Source organism: Cuculus canorus, chromosome Z (genome assembly GCF_017976375.1).
Source record: "Cuculus canorus isolate bCucCan1 chromosome Z, bCucCan1.pri, whole genome shotgun sequence".
NCBI classification, from domain to species: domain Eukaryota; kingdom Metazoa; phylum Chordata; class Aves; order Cuculiformes; family Cuculidae; genus Cuculus; species Cuculus canorus.
This window is the reverse complement of record NC_071441.1, coordinates 24,542,705-24,562,235: the sequence shown is the minus strand read 5'-3', so window position 1 is coordinate 24,562,235 and position 19,531 is coordinate 24,542,705. Positions and strand designations below refer to the sequence as shown.

The 19,531-nt window shown below is 38.6% G+C and overlaps 1 protein-coding gene across 4 annotated transcripts in view; it reads right to left on the bottom strand.

The window, feature by feature from the left end:
* ADAMTSL1 (ADAMTS like 1) overlaps positions 1 to 19,531 on the bottom strand; it is a 391,465-nt gene that overhangs the window by 107,712 nt on the left and 264,222 nt on the right. For all 4 annotated transcript variants that reach the window (XM_054053917.1, XM_054053919.1, XM_054053918.1 and 1 more), the window contains 3 exons: positions 15,215 to 15,289; positions 11,380 to 11,537; positions 413 to 524 (listed from right to left, as the gene is read on the bottom strand). In XM_054053917.1, the coding sequence (XP_053909892.1) occupies positions 413 to 524; positions 11,380 to 11,537; positions 15,215 to 15,289 (345 nt within the window). The remainder of the gene's footprint in view (positions 1 to 412; positions 525 to 11,379; positions 11,538 to 15,214; positions 15,290 to 19,531) is intronic.

The window sequence follows — 19,531 nt, the reverse complement described above, 5'->3', positions numbered from 1 at the left end:
GTGGTCAAACAAAATTCAGAAGCCTAGAACAAAAGAAAAGAAATGTTTCTTGGTTGCTAAAATGCATACACTCAGTTTCAGTTCAGAGGGTAAAGCCGCTGGTGGGGACAGGGGTAAATGGAGACATCTTGTGATTTCAAAGCATGTTCAAACCCCATCAGTCATTATGCTTCACAGTTGTAGCATTAAATGCACTCATATGGATATCAAACTGAACTTTCTATACAGAGCCTGTATGATGCAAAAAAATCTATGGGTTACTACCACTGTTGCTACATCTCTCCCTTCATTTAGATTTAACTACTTTCATGTCCAGATTTTGCCCATTTTACAGGTCCAAAAGTCAGGGCAGCATTAGGAACAGATCCTGTATGCAGGTATATCTTTATGGAATACAGTGGTAGTTCATTACCTCCTCCACAGGACGCTGAACATGGAAAAAAATCAGTTTCCCTCCATTGGTGAATGATAGGCTGATAGAAGATAAACTGAACTGAACTGTCATCAGCACCAGCATAGCGAATCTGAAAAAGACATTAAAGAGTGAACCTGTCATAAATAATGCATTTATGAAATGAAGCATTCTGCCACATGCATCTTGCAGCTTTGAGACATCTTGCAGTTATATGAAATACCACAGATACTTTGCAACAGGAAAATGAAACGCACAAAACAGAGCATAGATCAGTGGCAAAATCTTGGCCACAAAACTTAGTCAAATAAATTACTGGATGTAATTCTGACCATTCTGAAACCATGTTCTGAAATAATGAATGCATGATAAATGCATGGTTAGTGCTACTGAATAATTTTATGTCTACAGACGATAAGCAGCAACATTTATTCCACCAGAAAATCACCTACAACTACCTGCTGTCCCTGCCATATTAATATGGATTTTAAACCTTTAATATTTCCCAAACACCTTCTGAGGCCATGTATACTATATTAGATAGCTCAGCATAAAAAATGGGAGGCTGTGCTATGAAAAATTAAAAACTATAAAAAAGCTAATTTAACATTTTTTTATTTCTGAGGTGAGGTCTTGTTTTCATCCTTCTTTGTGTACTGTCATTACTATAAGGACATCATTCTACTTATTTTATTTTTGCTGCAAAAATGCTCCTTTCAGTCACACGCATGGACTCATCTCTGGAGCTAAGTACATGTTTGGAGAACACTCTTTAAAGCCTGCAAGTACCCCCAACTTTTAAGAAACTCAAGCTTCACTATGCTTCCGGTATTTTCTGTGCTGAATGGAAGAGTTTGTAGGGCAAGGAGTGAATAAGAAAAGATACACCCACACTGCTAAAGCAGCACCACTTGCACTTGGCCCAGGAAAACGCCCTTCCTGTTTGATAGCTGTGCTGATTAATACGGTTTTGAGGACTTGAAAATCTCTGCAGTGCATCCTTTGTCCTTACCACTAAGGCTTTTCATGAACAGCTGGCAAGTGAAGAATTAAAAATGCTGTTACTAAGAGCCTCTCCTAATTGGTTGTTTGTCTTAGGACACAGTACATCAGTGTTGCTTGGGCACCTTTGCAATGTGGTAAATAATTGGGCATGATGTTATTGCAGGAGAGAAAACTGTCAAATCACAACTAGAAAGATGGACCCTTCTCCAAGTCAGTACTCCTGCTCCCAGAAGAAATCCCCCCTGTTCCTTTTTTCCAGACAGTTTAAAATGTGCCTAATTTTTCTTTTCCCATGTTTCGAACACGTTGCCCTGGTTTGGAAACATAATTTTTCAATCTGCCTTCCCTTTTCTCTCTTTCCAAACACCAAGGGACACTGACAAAGAATGGACTGTGAAACAGAAGCAGAAATATGACAAATAGAGCTGAACTGTGTAATCTAGGTTGTTTATTTTGTTTTCCTCTGAAGATGGACAGAAACATGATTACAAATCAAAGTATATCTTGAAGAGAAGGAGGAAGGCAAAAATACTGTAGGATACCTTGATGGCTGTAAGAGATCTGGCCCACTGAGACTAAGGCTGCCCTTTTCTAATTAGAGTAAACAGTGATGTGAATTCCCAACAGGAAAAAAATACAGCTGTAGCAACCCAGCTTCTTCAGCAAATGGGAGACCTTTTGCACAGATTAATATAATTTGAGCCTCTGTGTCAGAAACAGGATCTCTAATTCCTTTTGTGGGGATAGTACATCAATCACACACTTCAGAAGGGTATTTCTGGGCTCATGAAAGCCTCATGCACTCCTGGGAAAAGTGTTCTATTGTGCTGGAAGCCATTCAGGGAGGTCTCTGATCAGATTGTGCAGAAAAAGCATCCACTGGGGAGAATTCTGCTCTTACTCTTTGTTTCTTAAACATAATCAGACATTCTTAAACTCAGAAGATCTAGTCAGCAATGTGGTCTTCAGTGAATCACGAACAGACCAAGAACTCAAACAAAACCTACTATAAAATGAAGGGTAGGAAAAAGTGTTCACGGTAAAAAAAAAATCAGGAAGACAGAAGAGTTCTTCACCCCACAGGCTATTCCAGCATGTCTACAGAATTATCTGTATGTTTTGACACAAAGACAAGACAGATGCACATCTTTCCCAGCCTAATGTGGAAGTCTCTCACATAGCCACAATAGGTGGGGAAGAATTACAACAAGCCACAGCTATAATCTGAAGTGAAACAAAACCAAGTAAATGAAAGAAGTGGGCATAGTATCATTAATTTTTTAAGAAGCACTGTAAGCAGAAGAGGAACAATATATGGCGATTACCTGTAGTAAAAATCTCTTTTTATAATTTGTTTGACAACTTTTTAAACCTAAGATGTCGATCCAGGAGAAAATATCAGTGGCTGCCTGTGCCTTGCAAAAATCAAAGTGAGCCTTGATAGCTAAGTACTTTAACAAATGTGCTGATTTCACTGCACAGAGGCCAATCTCCACACATTGAAATACTAACCTCTAGAGTACAGTGAATTGTTTTACCCTTGCAGTATTTGAAACATCCTGCTAGCTATGAGAAATGCCAGAGCTTCAAAAAGAGATGGTCAATACTTGAGACTCTTTAGTTAGTCCTCTAACTAACAGTGAGTTTTGCATCCTTAGGTCCCTGAACGAGAGAAAATGGTAATCATTCATTATGTTTGGAAATAAAATTCTATCTATATTTATTAATAGCAGACAGGAGGACTATTCAGATCTTGCAGAGCACTCAGCTCTGAATTTGTGCACTGTAACCCCCTAGAGATCGTCCTTAGCTTCCTTTAGGTTTAAGGGGAATTTGGAGTATTCTGAATATCAGAGGAGCCCTCACCACTTTGCAAGACTCAAGAGGATATCACCAAATCTCTAAAGAGTTGTTAAAAATTAGAGTCCTCAGACTATCCACCAAAAATGAATTGTCTAGCCTACAGTCACTAGCACAGAGATATCTTTTCTTCTTGTAAAATGATTTTTTTAAAAAAATTCATTTTGTAAATTACTGTCTGGGATAGTGCAACAGAGGTACAAGCTGCTGCTCATGTAAAGTTTGGGATTGATTTTCAGGTTATCCTCAGAATATTGAATGAAAACAGCAGTCTTCATAATTTGAATACAACAGCAGCATATATTTTTTTACTTATTCTGCTTTATTTTAATTTAATTAATTTATTTATTTTAATTAATCTGCTTGGTCCTGTGACCAAGAGGCTGCAATATCTGACTTTATCTTTATATTGTGCTGTTTTCCCTATAGCCCCCAACTACTGCTAGTTCACATAAAAACAAATAAGCAAAGACCCCCAAAGCCAAACCCTTTCATGCTTTATTTTGGTAAATATGCCTGAACCATTTGTTTATGTTCAGTGAAAAACATACGACATGGCCTACTAAACTGCACTAAGTTCACCAGGGTCGTTATGAAATTTAATCAGCAGCTTACAACCAGCAGTGATAACCAAGCAATTATTAATTTAATTGTTAATTATAGAGTTAAGCTGTGAAAGTGCATTTAATAAGATGTTCTCATTTTATGAAATTGTGTTCCTTGAGGGAGGAGGAAAGACAACATTTCTCTTGTGTGTGTGCATGTCCCAAACTTGGGACAGTGAAAGGGAGTTATTGGACCATTTTTCCATTTTTTGTCTTACGAAATTGGATCTGGTATATTATGATCTAGCTCCATGCCACCATGCTTATAGGAAAGTTCTAATGGATTTTCCCACATTATTATTGCAAATTCTTTCTGCAAGTGCCAAATCCCCAAAAAAGGATTTGATTTATTAATGAGAAGTTCAGTGTTGAAGACTTCTAAGTAACATACTAAGAAACTGGAGATGAAGGTGTGGAGAACTATCCTTATCTAGCGTATGTAATTTTATGCTTTTCATGCCAGTAAAAACTAAGTTTTTGTATGAGGCTCACTTTTCTCCACTTAGAGTGCATCAATATTCCTCTTTGTATAAAGTGATACTTTACACTGAAAAAGCAAGAGGATGTGCAAGAGATTTATTGCTGTTCATATTTTGTTCATGAAGCAGAAATATGTCAGACATTGTGATTGGAAAATTTTACCAGCTTGTTTAACATAACAAAAAGTACAGCAAACGTAAACCATGAAAGATGCTGAAGGCTTTCATCCATATTGTCTAACACAGGACTACATCATGACTTCTCTGAGCATGCCTTTTACTTCCTTTGGAATGCTGAATGGAGCTCTGCCTTTGCGCTCCAGGGAACATGTCTACTGTCCACTTTTCTTTTTCATGTCCCTTCATTGTGATAGTTCTGAGCTAGACCAGCTTGATTCTGTTATTGTTTTTACATGGAAGACAGCCATCTCTGTGGCTTCTCAATTCAGCCTCTAAATCAGCAAGAGGAATCACTGTGAAATTGCATTATCACCAATTTACATGCTTTACAAAGCCCCTCTAAACTGAACTTGCTCCCCATGCCTCAGTCTTAGATTAAGCTGCATTGCTTCAAGTGATTAGGATAACTGTTAAAAAGGTTTTAGACTAAATCACTTACAAAGCCAAATCAGAAACCTAGAAGGTTCAATTATTTTCTCAAATTCCCCTATTCCCCCTAAAGCAAGAACAAAACAGAAAATCAGCGTAGTGGACTGGCTGGGATAATTGGCAGCAACAGTCGGCTTTTTCAGCTGTAACAGCTATAATCCGCACAGAATCCACTACTAAGGGCAACAAAAGCAGAGGCTTCACAAATGAGATGACCAAAACTATTGCACAGGACCAAGGGCAACCCCAAATACAGCAAAACTTCTGCATCTCTTCCGTGGATACCACTCGTAACACCCCTCTTACCTGTGGAAAGATAAACATGCTCCCAGGTAAGAAAATCCACCTTTAAGCAAAGCCATTTTCATGAACAAGCTACTCTTTAAACCACAGGAAAACAGATTTAAAAAATATAACAATAGTTTCCAGAAGAGGCTTCATGAGTAATGCATGAAACTTCAGACTAATAACCTCCACCTCTGTTTTAGAGCCAGTAGACAGAATGAAAGTACAGAACAGAACTCAAAGATAGGTCCCTAAGAACAATGATGCTCTCCAAGCATTGTGGTTTGCTTTGTCGAGGATTCACAAAGGACACTGATAAAGGTACCTTAGGTAACAGTTTTCTTCTAGGTCTCTCACCAATGGTCCAAGACAAAGTTCAAATGAGTTAAGAAGATCCTCCCATGTACTGATGACTGGGTAACAGAGATTGGTCCTGTAACTTGTTCTTGCAATGAGTGAAGGATCCATGGAATCCTTCAGGCATGTGTGCTAAGGCATGAGTTCTTAACCAGATCCCCAGATGAACAGGATAAGGGGTCAACCATGAGCTGACCAAGTTTGCAAATGAAAAAATTATGAATTATAGATAAAAATGAAACTGTTTGTGAAAGCAGTCAAGGCTTGGCAGAACAAATTAAAGTTCAGTAAAAAAACCCAAAACCTGTGGGAAAAACCCTATTTATTATATATGCTAATTATACATGAAAATGTCTTCCACACTACCTACTACTATTCAGATTGGTAGTAGGGTTGTTATACGCATTACTCAATATCAGCTCAGTGTGCAGCATCATTTAAAAAGATTAATGGAGTATTACAGAGAAGAAGGAAAAAGGAGAGAACATTCATTACACAGCAAGTAGAATAAACTTGTGTCCTTATTTTTATTTTATGATCTTTAATATAGTGTGTTATTCACTTTTCCTTAATGTATATATTTATCTATCATATAATTAATCTATTTTTATTATATAAATATTAATTAATTTTATTACACCACACATTTATTGATACAAAATGGATATTTCTAACGTATACAATTATATATCTAAATACTGGTCACAAATGTATTTATGTATAATATAAAGATTATGAATATATATAACCACAGTGGCATCAGAAAAAGGAAGAGAAGGGAAATAAGGAGAACCCTTGTATGGACCATCATTGATCAAAGTAAAGATTAAACACAGCAGGACAAATAAGAAAGAGGCAAATGATGATGACAGAGGTCTCAAATATAGAAATAGCAGAGGAAGTAGGTAAACAGTACTAATAATTTCCCATTTCTTATAGTGCGGAAACCAGAAGGAATCAGTGAAAATATTGCACCATGAGTTTAAAAATGAGATGTATTTCTTATTTTACAGTTATATTTATTCACAGTGCATAGTTCACTGTGGAACTCATCTCATGAGCTAATGTTGTAGAAAGCGTGAATACAGCACAAAAGGGCATACAGAAATTTATGAAGACAGTATTTCTCAAAACAGGAGACAGAGAATACAATTTTTCTGAACTTGTCATAAGACCTAGTCAAGATAAATAATGATTAGGTCTCTTTTCATGCAGGTCATTACTTGTGAGCTTGATCTAGGATTTGTTAAAAAAACTATGTTTTTTTGGAAATCAGTAAATCAGAATGGGTGACTTTTATTACTTAAAAAATAAAGTATTGAATGCAAACATAGGTTGATAAAAGTCATCGATATAGACAATGTTACAGAAGCACTTCCAGCTAAGTCCAATCTGCACTTTACAGAACTGACCTCAGGAAGGCATATACATCAAGAGGTAGTAATGTTTTCTGATGTAGAGACTATATTCCAATGAAGTCTTCCAGATTTAGTGAAGTATTTTGGTTGTTTGATAACACAAAATTTGACGCAGTTGCATCTAAACTTTAACTCTTGCTATTTCTGTGCAGTCAGACTTAATTCTAGCTCATCTGCTCCCAGGAGCACCATCGTAACCTGATCTACCAGTGGCTCCAAGACTAGATCCTTCATCTCTTCCTGCCTGGCCTACAGCCTTCTCCCAGATGAGGCACAGTCTCCTCTGGAAAGTTTTACCAGAATCAGAACTAAATCACACAGAGGACCCTTACTGTCATTAATCTGAATCCTCATATGGTAATATCTCTAAACTCCAGTAACAGGCCAGCCATAAACAGTAGGTCTCTGCTGCTAGAGCAGATTTGCGTCCTATGGGCTCAGCCCTAAAGCAAGTATTGAAGTAATTTCTTATTTCATTCCATGAGGTAAATCACTGTATGCTCCTAGTTCAAAAGTGATTGTTTAATCCAACCTTGTCCCTAGCCTGATAAGGTCCATCAACCTCTCTGCCAGCCTGTACATGTATTATCTCCTACATGCCCTTTCAAGTCCCAGGAAGTCTAGGCTACCCCAACCTCATCTTCTTTGGTTAACCAAATGCATTTCTCTCACCAGGAGTTTCTGCCAGTGGTAGATCACAATGGAGATAAGAACAGTTTGACTAGCTCTAGTGCTTTGCGTAACTCATTATTCAGTTTCGTGCTCTGTCTTATAGCATTTTGAATGATAGGTGGCCAAAATCCTAATCTCAGCAGTAATTCTACTCAAGGGAACCCAGTCTGCACCATTTCTAAATCAACCAGGCATACCTCAGCAATCAGCACAAAAAAATAGCCAGATAGTCTCTTCTGGCAGCAGCCCTTAATCAAAACTTGTCAGCCCTAGCACTATGTTTTGGTTTGAGCTAAAGTAGACTCAGTTTTCAGCTGAAGTCTCATCTAAGACACCTCATTTTCCCACAGTTAACTGCATGTTTTTCAGACAGTGTTTCTCTCTAGAAGTGATAACACAGGGCATTGGTATGTAGAGAGGCCATTGCTTATATACTCATTCCTATAGAACCCAAGGTCACCCTCAAGCAGGTGAAATGCTCTAAGTCAAAGAGGTGAAAAAGAGTCACGCCTGCAGGGAGGAATGGACAGGACAGGTGACCTAAAACTGACCAGCAGAGTATTCCATGGCATACATGTCATACTTGGTATAACACGGAGGGATCACAAGCGTCAATCTCTGTTCTTTGATGGCCGACATTCAGTGAGGACTTTGTCAATATTTTTGCCCTGACCCCAGATCCATGCATTCCTGAATTTCGTTCCTGAGCCCAGCTCCCTACTGCTGCTGAGTCCAGTCTGGGACCTTTTCTCCATGCCTGCTCTGCTCTGCTGGTAGGCATCAAAGGGTGGGAGGGAGGGCAATTTCATGTATTTGTATATTTTTTTCTTATTAATAGTATTTTCTTTTGATTACTATTATTTCCCGAAGCCTGTTTTATTTTTAGTTTCCAACCCACAAGCATTTTTCTCTCATTTCTCTTTCCCTGGCAAGGGGTGGAGGGAATTGGGACCAACTGCTCGCATTTTAGGCACCATTCATGTTGGTCTGGGGCTAAACCATGACACACTGCAAAAGACAATATTGATACAAATTCAATGTTAATTCAAATATCTCTGACAACCTCCAGACAACCATTTGCCTAGACAAACATGATCCAGCTTTAGACATCTCTGATGCAAAGCTGGTGGTTTATGTGCACCTTATAAACAAACCTTCATCTTGATATCAGGTACTGAAAACCAACATAAACCTAGTTTAGTCTAGATCTAAGCCAACAGTGGTTTCTCCTCCAAAGGAGACCCAAGTCTGGACGGCACCTTTACTTTGCTTTGTTTTAAACCCACTGGTCTTTGCTGCCTCAAACCTGAGCCACAAAGCTAGGGCCCTAGCAATACAAAACCCACAACCTGTAAAAAAAAACTTTAACAGGCTGTGCTTTGCCTGCCCTAACCCTTCCCTGGCAATCCTAACAGCTGCTTCAGTACACCTGTAACTGAGATGGTTCGATATGTGCTGATTGCTTTAAATAGTTGACCAGTGATGACTGTTAGTTACATTATGAGCTATAGATCCCATTTAACAGTATTGATTGACCCTGCTCCAGCCCTTCTGGAGAAAATGATCCTAAAACTAGAGTTCTGCTACATCTACAGATTCATTTAGGTATGTTTGCATAAAAACTGCCTTGTCCCATGAAAGTAAATCTATACACTCAATGAGATCTCATTTTGTAAGGAAAACATGGTAATACTACAAAGAAGCTTTTCATCTGCTTTTTAAAAGAAAAGTTCCTCCACAAGCTGAGTGTAAAATAGTCATAGCTATAGGAAGCATGGAGAGCAGTTGCCAAGACTGACATACTGAGATGTATGTATGCATTTTGGTACTCCTGTATTAGCCTTATTTGTATATAAATGCCTATATTCAATAAAGTCTAGTAAATGAAATATCCAGAAGCTAAAAAAAATTGATAGAAAAAATAATTAAATAGCATAGAATAATACCCTTGTTGCATGAAGTAATATCTAAAGTATCTTCTACTGCTTTTTATTAAAAACCCTTAATTCAAATGCAGGGAATTTTTACGTGCATGATCCCAGGCAAAATCTAATGTTAACCTTAGATCCTACAACTGTAAATAGCAGCTTTGTTAGGGCATTTTTCTATATCCTCTTAAAGACAACATATAAGTCAATAAATTAATACCTGCTGAGCTATGCAACTCTGACTTTCAAAAGATGCAAACATATAGCAGAACTATTAAAACAGTTTTATCCCAACTCAGCAGTGTCCGTTCTGCCCATGCCTAGGCAGCTTGTACACTCATATTAGCCAGACAGTAATCACAAATAAGGTACTCCCTTTCATTTAACCAGTGCTTCTTCCCTTATTTTGTTAGGGAAGGAAATGGAATACAAGCTCCAAAGGATAAAGATATTTACCCTGTCATAAAAGATAACAGTTCAAAATACCAGGAACACAATTCAAGCATCTTGTTACCATTTCAAGGCCATTGGTCTACAATGAGCAGGTGTTCTCAACAGGTTTGTTCTAACTAATCAGGCTGCCTTAAATCCATAGATAGAACAAATAATGTGAAGTGAGCAATACTGTTTACATCACAAGGATATTCATGATCTGTATATCACCTGTAATACAGGTAAACTGTTTAACCTTTGAATTAACTAACATCTGTTTGATTATGTCATTTTCATTCTTCCCTTCAAAGAGAAATGAATGCATTCTTCAGGTTCACCTTTGTGAACTGGTCCTGACAATTTCAGCTTACTTTTTATGCTGCTAACATACCAAGATGGGTAGGGGACAGTCTACAGGGCTCTGCTGCTTCCTGAGCTAATCCATTCCAGCCTAGCCCAGCTTAATCCCATCCAATCACTTCTCACATTTTCCAGTTCACTGTTCAAACTTCTAGCTGCCATCAGCTCTAGTTTAAAGCAAATGTCATCTACCTCTGGGGCTCATGGTGAAAATTTTATGTAGTCCTGGACATGATACAGATTTTACAGTTTTACAGTTGAAATCCTTCAAGTTCCTTGGACCTACTGGAAAAGGATTTATTTTATGGTAATTCCCAAGTGTTCATTTTTGTATGTGTACTTTCCTACAGAATGTGTGCATTGCTTCCAGCAATGTGTTTTATATTACCTGGAAGACTAGAAATGCTCTAACGGGAGGAAACAATTTTACTCATATAGGCAATGCAACACAAAGCAGAACTTCAGAATGACACCACGACCTCTCAAGCAAAGTAATTCCATTTATTTTGGAGCTTGAGAACCTCATTCTTGACTTCTTTACAGTCTTCTCTGCAGTTAAACTAGTATTACATCACAAATTATGGGCCAAAGACACAGATTTTCTTTCTTTTTGCTTGTCACAGACAAAGCAACCTGTGTGTCCTTGATTTATATGTGCCTTAGCAGCACATATAGACAGTAATCTTCCCTTTCTTATAATGAGTTCATCTTTCCCCTTTAGGGCACACATTGGGTACAGCTTTCTTGGCATAAACTCAAGTTTCTTTCCTGAAGAGTGTCCAATGAGTTTTTCATCAGATATATAACTATAAAGAATTTAATGCAGAGTTCAAGAGCTACCCTGGCTTTCTGGTAAAGTCGACCGGAAAAATAAGACCTAGAAAAATCTCTCATCTTTCTAATGCATTTTGTCTTGCTTTATCTTACTCTAAGAGGTCAATGATCAATGACCCTCACCTTGACAGTGAAGTCTGCAGTGAGAGGCCCAGGTATTCTTAGTATCTCCTTGTCAGGAAACTTCTGGAAGTCGATGCTAGAGTTGTCCACGAGGAAGGAGCCTGTGAAGCTGAGGCTGTTTTCACTCTTCACACCTTGGAGAGTCTTGGTTTCCAAAACTGCCAAATGCAAACAAATTATCAGGAAACCAGAGCATTGTAATTTGAAGTACAAGTAAGTGAAAGCAGAAAAATAAAGTCAACACCAAACAGTGGCGATGCATACTTGCCTCCTGAATTAGCGTTTTTGTTCTTTTCCACAGTTTATTCATATTCCCATATGTTCCTTTTGTTTTTACTCCTCCATCTGCTTTTCGGCTTTGTTCAACCTTCAGATTTCTAGCTCTGCATTCACCTCCTCACCCATAGGTCATGTTTGTACTCTCTTCTAGACATTAATCCATTCCTAGTTAGGCCTATTTGCTGTCACTTAACTCACATCGAGTAAGTCATGCTCCTATGTGGAGCATGACTCGGATTTTTGTCCATGAGTGCTGGCTTTGTTAAGTTGCTGTTTCCTCTTTCAGTTCAAAGGTGAGTCACTAACCATATGTTGCTGTGGTAGACAGTTAATAAAAAAAGAAAACAGGATATCCAGGAAAGAAAGATCAGTATGACGGCAACCCTGCCTCCTCTCCAGAAGTAGTCTGATCCATCCCAGCAGAGTAGAATGTGCAGGCGAGTGCTGAACCCCCCTGAGCAATCCCTCTGGCTCTCACAGCTCCCCAGAAGTGAGCCTTAATTCAGATACTGTGTGGTACCAGTTAGTTCTGATTGTTAAATCATAATAAATAATAAAAATCTGTTAGATGGAAATCAACAGTCAGAAAGTAGATCTGTTCCAGCATCTAGTTAGCCTTTTCGCTAACTCCAGATTATGTTTTACAGCACATTTACCAGTAAACTTTTTCTTGTCTTTATTTCAAGGTAACAACACATTTCTTCACGAAAGATTGTAAAGTTGTTATCCTTTCACATGTATTTGTGAAATTATGCACAAAACGTAAACATCAGGTACATACTATTAAACTGTGATGGAACTATATTTTCAGAAAGAGTAAATGGGAGAAACGTTTTTCTTTGCATGTATTCAGTTGTTACTTGGGGGGAAAATGTAATTGTAATTAGGAGGGGTCAAGGGAATTAATTCATAAAGGAAGTTGCTGAGGCAGTACGCTAAGAATCTGCTCTATATTGAATTCTTTGGTTTTCAGTAAGACTAGTCCCTTCCTTTGTGATGCACTGGGACAAACATTTACTTCTGGGCAGGGCTGCATGCATCAAGCATAAAGATGATTTTAGGACTTGTGTATATAATTGGCCTCTTGTTGACTTCTCGCAAACTGAAGTTTGCAGGGCAAAATATTCCCTCCTCCCAACTGATTGTAGCTTATTCATATATAAAATTCCTTTTTGGATACATGAACAGAAAGACTCATGGAGACATCTGAAACAAGAAAGAGTATGTATTTGGACTTATGTTTACACAGAGCGACTAATCCAAATCTCAATCAGTGACTCAGGCAGAGCTCACTGATTCAACTCTCTTTGTCCTGAAATGTGGTATGGTCTGAGTGGAGGCAACTTTAGATCTCTCCTACTAAAATCTCATTTCTCTCTAAGGTAGCTAATAGCTCAATTTCGCAGAAAAAACCAATAAAGTTTGAAATTCTTCTACCTTGGAAGAGAACATCTATATTGGGAAAGAAGAGAGGAGAGAAAGGAAGAGTGCAAATTGTTTGCTAGGAAAGTAGTAACAACCATATTGGAGCAGCTCAGGAATACCCAAAAGGCCACTTAAAACTGAAGTATAGGCAGCATTTGAACTTCTAAGAAAAACATTATATATACACATACATATATATAAACATACATATTTTAGTCTATGTCCCAGTTTAGCCCCAGCCAGCCAAATTCAGCAGCTATAACCATGCTGTTGAGCCTCCAAAATCAGTTTCCCCTCCACACTCCCACCCCACAGGGGAAGGAGAGGGGGAAATGAGAGGAAAAAGACTTATGGGTTGGAAACTAGGACTATAGATTTAATAAAATGATAATGATCATAATGAAAATAATTAGAAAGTAATAAAAAAAATATACAAATATATGAGATTGCACCCCCAGTCCACCCCTTGTTGACTATATGTCACCACAAATACTGCAGAGCAGACATGAGGGAATGGGTTCATGGCTAGGAGGGAGCTGGACTCAGGAAATGGATTCAGAAAGACACAAATCTGGGATCAGGAGCAACTGGACAAATGAGGTCCTCACTGGACGTCAGCCATAACAGAGAAGTGCAAGACCTTCGTGCTCTCACAATTTTATACCAAGTATGACATATATGGGATGGAATACTCTGTTGACCAGCTTAGGGTCACCTGCCCTATTTGCCCCTTCTTGCAGGTATGGCTCCTTTTCCATCAGCTTGAGGATGGCCTTGGTTAACTATAAGCACTGGCCTTTTTTATATACCAATGCCCTGTGTTATGACTTTAGAGAAGAACTGTCTCAAACACATGCAGTTAGCTTTCAGAAAGTTGAAGTTACTTTACAGCAACTGAGTTAGTCACAAAACTGACTCTAATTTACCTCAAACTACAACAGCTTAAACTGTTGTAACAACTTATAACCTGTAATTTGCTGGTCTTTATTCACAGCTCTAAATATAAAGATCCATTAAAAGGGCATGGCATGCTTACTGCTTTCTCAACACAAGCACTGAGCTACAGAACAGGGCTGATAAACTACCCCTTATTTTGCCACTCAGTGCAAGTTCTTTGGGTGAAAGAAATCTGAAGAGACTGAGAGACTGGGAATGATTTGGTGTTTCACCTCTTTGCTGACACTAATGTTTATATTCACGCTGGCAAGCACAGAGGACTCTTAACTGGTCTTTGCAGCAGGAAAGTCCTATTACCTTTTGAAAAAGGAGAAGGGCAGCCCTACATATCTGAAGATAATTTTTGCTTCTGAAAGGTTATGCAGTACAGTGTGTGTCTTCTCTAACAGTAAATTCTGTTCAACAAGACTCTAGTGTTCATTTGCAGCTGCTGAAAAAAAGCAGCTCGAGAGAAGCTACTGCATTAGAAGATAAGAAAAAAGGATATGAGGAGTTTTTATTAAAGAAAAAAAAATAATTTCCCTTCAGCTCTCCCAGCATTTTCTCAAATTCTGAAACTCTTTTCCCAGAGAAGAGGTATAACACAGTTGCTGGGATACACAGCTCCCTATCACATGAAGCAGGGAAGTGTTACAGCCATCAACCAACAGGCTAACAGCACTCCATGGGCTCAATTGGAGCAATATCACTACTAAGAAGCATGGTTTGCCTTGTGCATGCTGTTCAAGATCTTTAGTCTGTGATTTTTAGTAAGTGCATGTGTGCGTGTGCGCATCTACAGGAGTGGGAGAGATGATAACAGAAGCAGGTTCATGAGCAGCTTGATGGGTAAGCTCAGCTGTAGGGAAGCTCATACTTTTACTGTTTTTGATATTTCTTCACTCAGTGGGATATATTTTATTAATTTTAAACAACAGTACAAAGGATAAGCCAACAGAAATAGCTGAAAAATTACAGAGGGTTAAAGTATTCTGCAATGTTGGCCAAGCTCTGCTATGAAAAGGACTTGTACCACTGATAAAACTGTGTCTGAGGAGAGCTTCTGAAGGCAGGACTCACCCTGGTGTCAAAACCAGTGATCCGAGAGAGGGAAACCAGACACCACAGTGTAAACAGAGCACTGTGGGTTAGCAAGGGTTTCTTAAACAAACGTACACTAACTTTTTCTACTTACATAAATGATCAGGCCCTCTCAGCACAAGGCGAACTTGCCTGCTTCCATAGGGAATAGCAACCACCATATCATCCACTGTGGGAAGACAAAAATACAAGGAGTAAACAAGCAAAGAAATTCCATTCTTCTGCAAATAAACAATGAAATAAGTGCTTACAAGGCAATCAAAAGAAAACCTTTTGGACCAATTAAACAACGCATACTATGAACAATTCCCTTCACTTGACTCTTTCACAGTTGAATCCTACAGCTTCTCCATGGCCGTGTCCATCGTATGCAATGATCTCCCATTGCCCTCTGGCATACCTTCACTCTCACACCTTTTATTTAATGAATAGCAGTGCTATAATTCTGCTTCCCTTTCCACACTACTAGCAGAAAGTCCCTGGAAAAACAGAAGACCATTAGACTGTCATGTAAACAGGTCTTAGAGCAGGATCTTTCACTTATGAAGCCCTTGGGAGCTTTGCCAACTGGATTTAAATAGAGATGTGAATTAGCATGTAGGTCACAGGCTTGAAACTTAGTTAGGTCAGCATTTCTGAAAAGGTAGCCACCTCAGTAATGTCCTGGAGGGAGACAGGAAGGAAAGGTGTAGAACGATCCCAGAAAACGCTCCCAACTCTACACCTGGGTCATGGAGTGGGTGCCCAGAGAATGCTGAGTTGGACTAACCAGCATGCTTAGGTTTTTCATCCACCTTTCCCTGTCCTTTCTGCTTCCTTATCCTGTATCAAAAAGTTGTGAAAGGAAAAGTGTGTATGCCTAAAACGTTTTTTTTTTTTTTTTTTAGGGGAGGTGTTAGACATAAAAGCATATTGTCTTTCTTCCAAACATGTGGGCAGGGATCTTAAGTTTCTGACCAGACCAAACTGTGAAAACTGTTCCAGCCTAGCTAAAACAGGATTCTGCATTACCAGCAAAATAGTTATTAATATTGTCATTTTATGACAAAAAGTGAAAAGAAGCAACAGCAAGAGGGAAAATTCCTATAATATCTCAAAAAAGTAAACTAGAACCCTTTTAAATTTTAAATTTAGTCATGCATCACAGGAATATCTGACAGTTTCATTTTGGAGAGCTTTATGGGATGAAATATACATGCTTTTGCAGCTCTTAATATCCCAGAGGTGAGGGACCAAAGGTAGGCAGTCTGATAAATCTCTGAGTGTTACAAGATTTACATGGATATAAAAGCCTGTTCATGTGCCCAGACTCCTCCAAACCTTGTCTCTACTTTCAAAATCTAACGTAGTATGTTTCCTCAGTCTAACCAGAAATTTCAGCGTCTCCCAAGACTTCTATTATAACACTGGGGCCAAACTCCGTTCAACATACATTCTGCCCATATATGTCTGGTATCACGTTAATTAGCAAAGACAGGCAAATTTCATTTTTACAGAGAATTCAAATTTTCTGTTTGAAAACACAAATATTCAAGTCTAACAGGATTCATTAAATATTGATATTCTAGTGATGATTGTTTTTGTACTGTTCTGCCACTCATATTCATGATAGCCAGTAGGATAAATACTTTTTATTCATTTTAGGGAACAAAATCCATGACAACGACAGATCATTTTGCTGTATATATATCATGTTTATTGGAAAGAGTCTGGGAAAACAATAATTTCAATTTTTTAAGAAATATTGATGGTCTTTTTACAAGCCATAGTTAAAGACAGTCCCATATCAGCATTATGTTTGACTGCCTCCCAGTTACAAGCTCTGTGCTGGAAAATTAACAACTCACTGACATGTCACGCTAAAATCAGACAGTAAAAAGATCATGCAAGCTTATGTATCATACATTCTTAGCATGTCTATTCTGCCCCTGGGTATGACCAGAACTATATTTCACCTGATCTTGTCATTGATCTCCATTTGAAATCCTAGCACGCTTCATGTGAAATGCAAAGCTTAGTGGGATTTATGATTATCATAGTGCTTCTTACTTCAGAAGCAGTAGGGAATGAAGGATAATTTCCTGAGGTTAACAGTGACAAGAAGGAGACATTTCCTGTGAAAAGACATGTGAAAGTAAGTATGGTAATACTATGGAGTCACAGCTCCTTCCAACAATAAGCACAAAGGCAGATTGCAGAGCAGCCATATGGAACACGATGAAGAAAAGGCATAAAGTGTGTTAACAGGTGATTGGTTTCCTCCTGAGAAGATGCACACAGAGAGTCCTAGACAACTGAGAGGACAGTGGCCCAGGGCTGTGAAGAAAGTGCAAGGATTTAGGCAAAGGTTACATGTCAGGTACAAACATCAGATTCATGTGAGAGATCAGTTTCTTCTGGTTTTGGAGATCAGTTTTGCCCAAATGGTCTATCTGTCAGTTCTCATGATGAAAAATGAAGTTGTTTCCACTTACTTATTAGTACTGATATTCAACAGAAACCTAGAACTTCATCTGTTTTTGACAACCATACCTCAGCACAGCAATTTCTAAAATTCTCTTTTAAAAGTAATCTACTTCACTAGTAAATGTAAATCCTTTCTAAGAGAAATACTAACTTCGCACAATGTGTCAGCAGAACTCACCCACCACTTACAGGATCAGTTCTCTAGCTCCTTGGTGAATTCAAGGAAGCCTGCTTAAATACTGCTTAGCTCCATGGGAAGATACATGCACTCCTTCCAAAAAGAGACATTATAAACATAAGACAGATTTTTTTTTCCCAAATAGAAACAAGAGCATAGAAATAGGTGCTTCCTTTTTCATAAAAATGTAAAAGGGAATTCAACATCATGTTGTCTCCCGCTTCACTATGCTTCTGTTTCTGAGGCCACTGGGAGATATATGTTACCCCTATAAATACCGAGGAAGCTGTTCTTGTATTAAATGCTAAGAGTTTAAAAGATCTATAAATTTCTTTCTATAACTATCCATCTCTATGCATTCGCATAATATAAAGAGCATGGAGAAGGGAATTGGATACAAGATCCAAGAGAAAATTAACTCAGTATGATCAGCTCAAGACTGTGTCTGGGATTGTTTTGAGATATAAATAACATCAGAAACTATTGGGACAGCACTGAAATAAATGTCACTGTCCAATTTCCCCAGCATAGTCCTCAAAATTGAATGCTATGCTCTGTTAGGCAAATAAAAACCCCAGTTGAGTCCACAGCACTTCCCTACTGATATCTAGTCACTGCTGCACATGATCCTTCTGATATTTCTTACACTGCATGGTAATCTGGCCCACACAGGCTTTTAATGCTTTGTTCATACCATGGACAAAATAGACTTAACTCTCAAGAAACATGGTTTATTTTATAGAGATAACTTGGAATTTAGCTATTGACTAGGCAAACATAGTCCAATCATTCCAGCAAACAAATCAGGCCCTGGCCGCAGACATGCTTATGTAGATATGTTTGCAGTGACAAATAAGCAAGACACAAAGTGCTAAAGTGCCAGGTATTTAAACAGCACTGAGGAGGATAAATGGAGAAAATAAACACAGATCAGATTTTTAAAAGAAATAAAAATTTAAAAATCTTTTCTTTTCACAGCATGTTAATAAATCATTAGGAAGCAAACCTTAGAAAGAATTCTTATTGATTCACACGTGAAGGAGATCTGTAAGTATGCCCTTACAATTGTAAAAAAAGCCAATTTAAAGGAGCTCTCACTTTTGATATATTCAAAATTCACACTGTGTTGCATAACAACATATATAGTAGGGCTGGTCCTATTAAACTATTACAGCACTGAGCAGGGCTGGGGGCAGATTTGCAGGGTAGCACACATGATTCCTTAGGTGTGAAGCCTTTCACGTAGGCATGAAAGTACACCTTTTTACTGTTGCTTCAAGCTGACCAGACATGCCCTATCCCTCATTCAAAAATTTTTATTAGCTCTATCTATGGTGCTGTAACCAGGCTGAAAAGCCTGCCTGAGATCCAGGATAAACTAACCCTGTCCCTGGGGCACACTAATGCTGCTTTACCACTTTGAGTTGAAGCTGGCTCAGACAGTGTCTGTGGGGAAGCCCATGTCTGTCTACAGACAAGAAGGCATCTCCTGATGACTTAGGCACCTCAGTCCACCCTAGGACTCAGTCAACATGCTCAGCATGTAGGCAGACACACTGCGGGGGGTCCATCTGGAAAGGAGCATGCACTGTCCCCCCCAGGGTTGTCTTCTGCTGTAGAGCAGCATAAACCACTCTGTTCAGAATAGGATGGACTGAGTCCTATGCCTAGCCAGCTAACATAGTCAGAGTAGTCTGAGTAAAGCCAACTATTCTCATTCTCCTGCTTCTCCCGAGCAACTAGCTATCTGAGATGGGGAACATACTG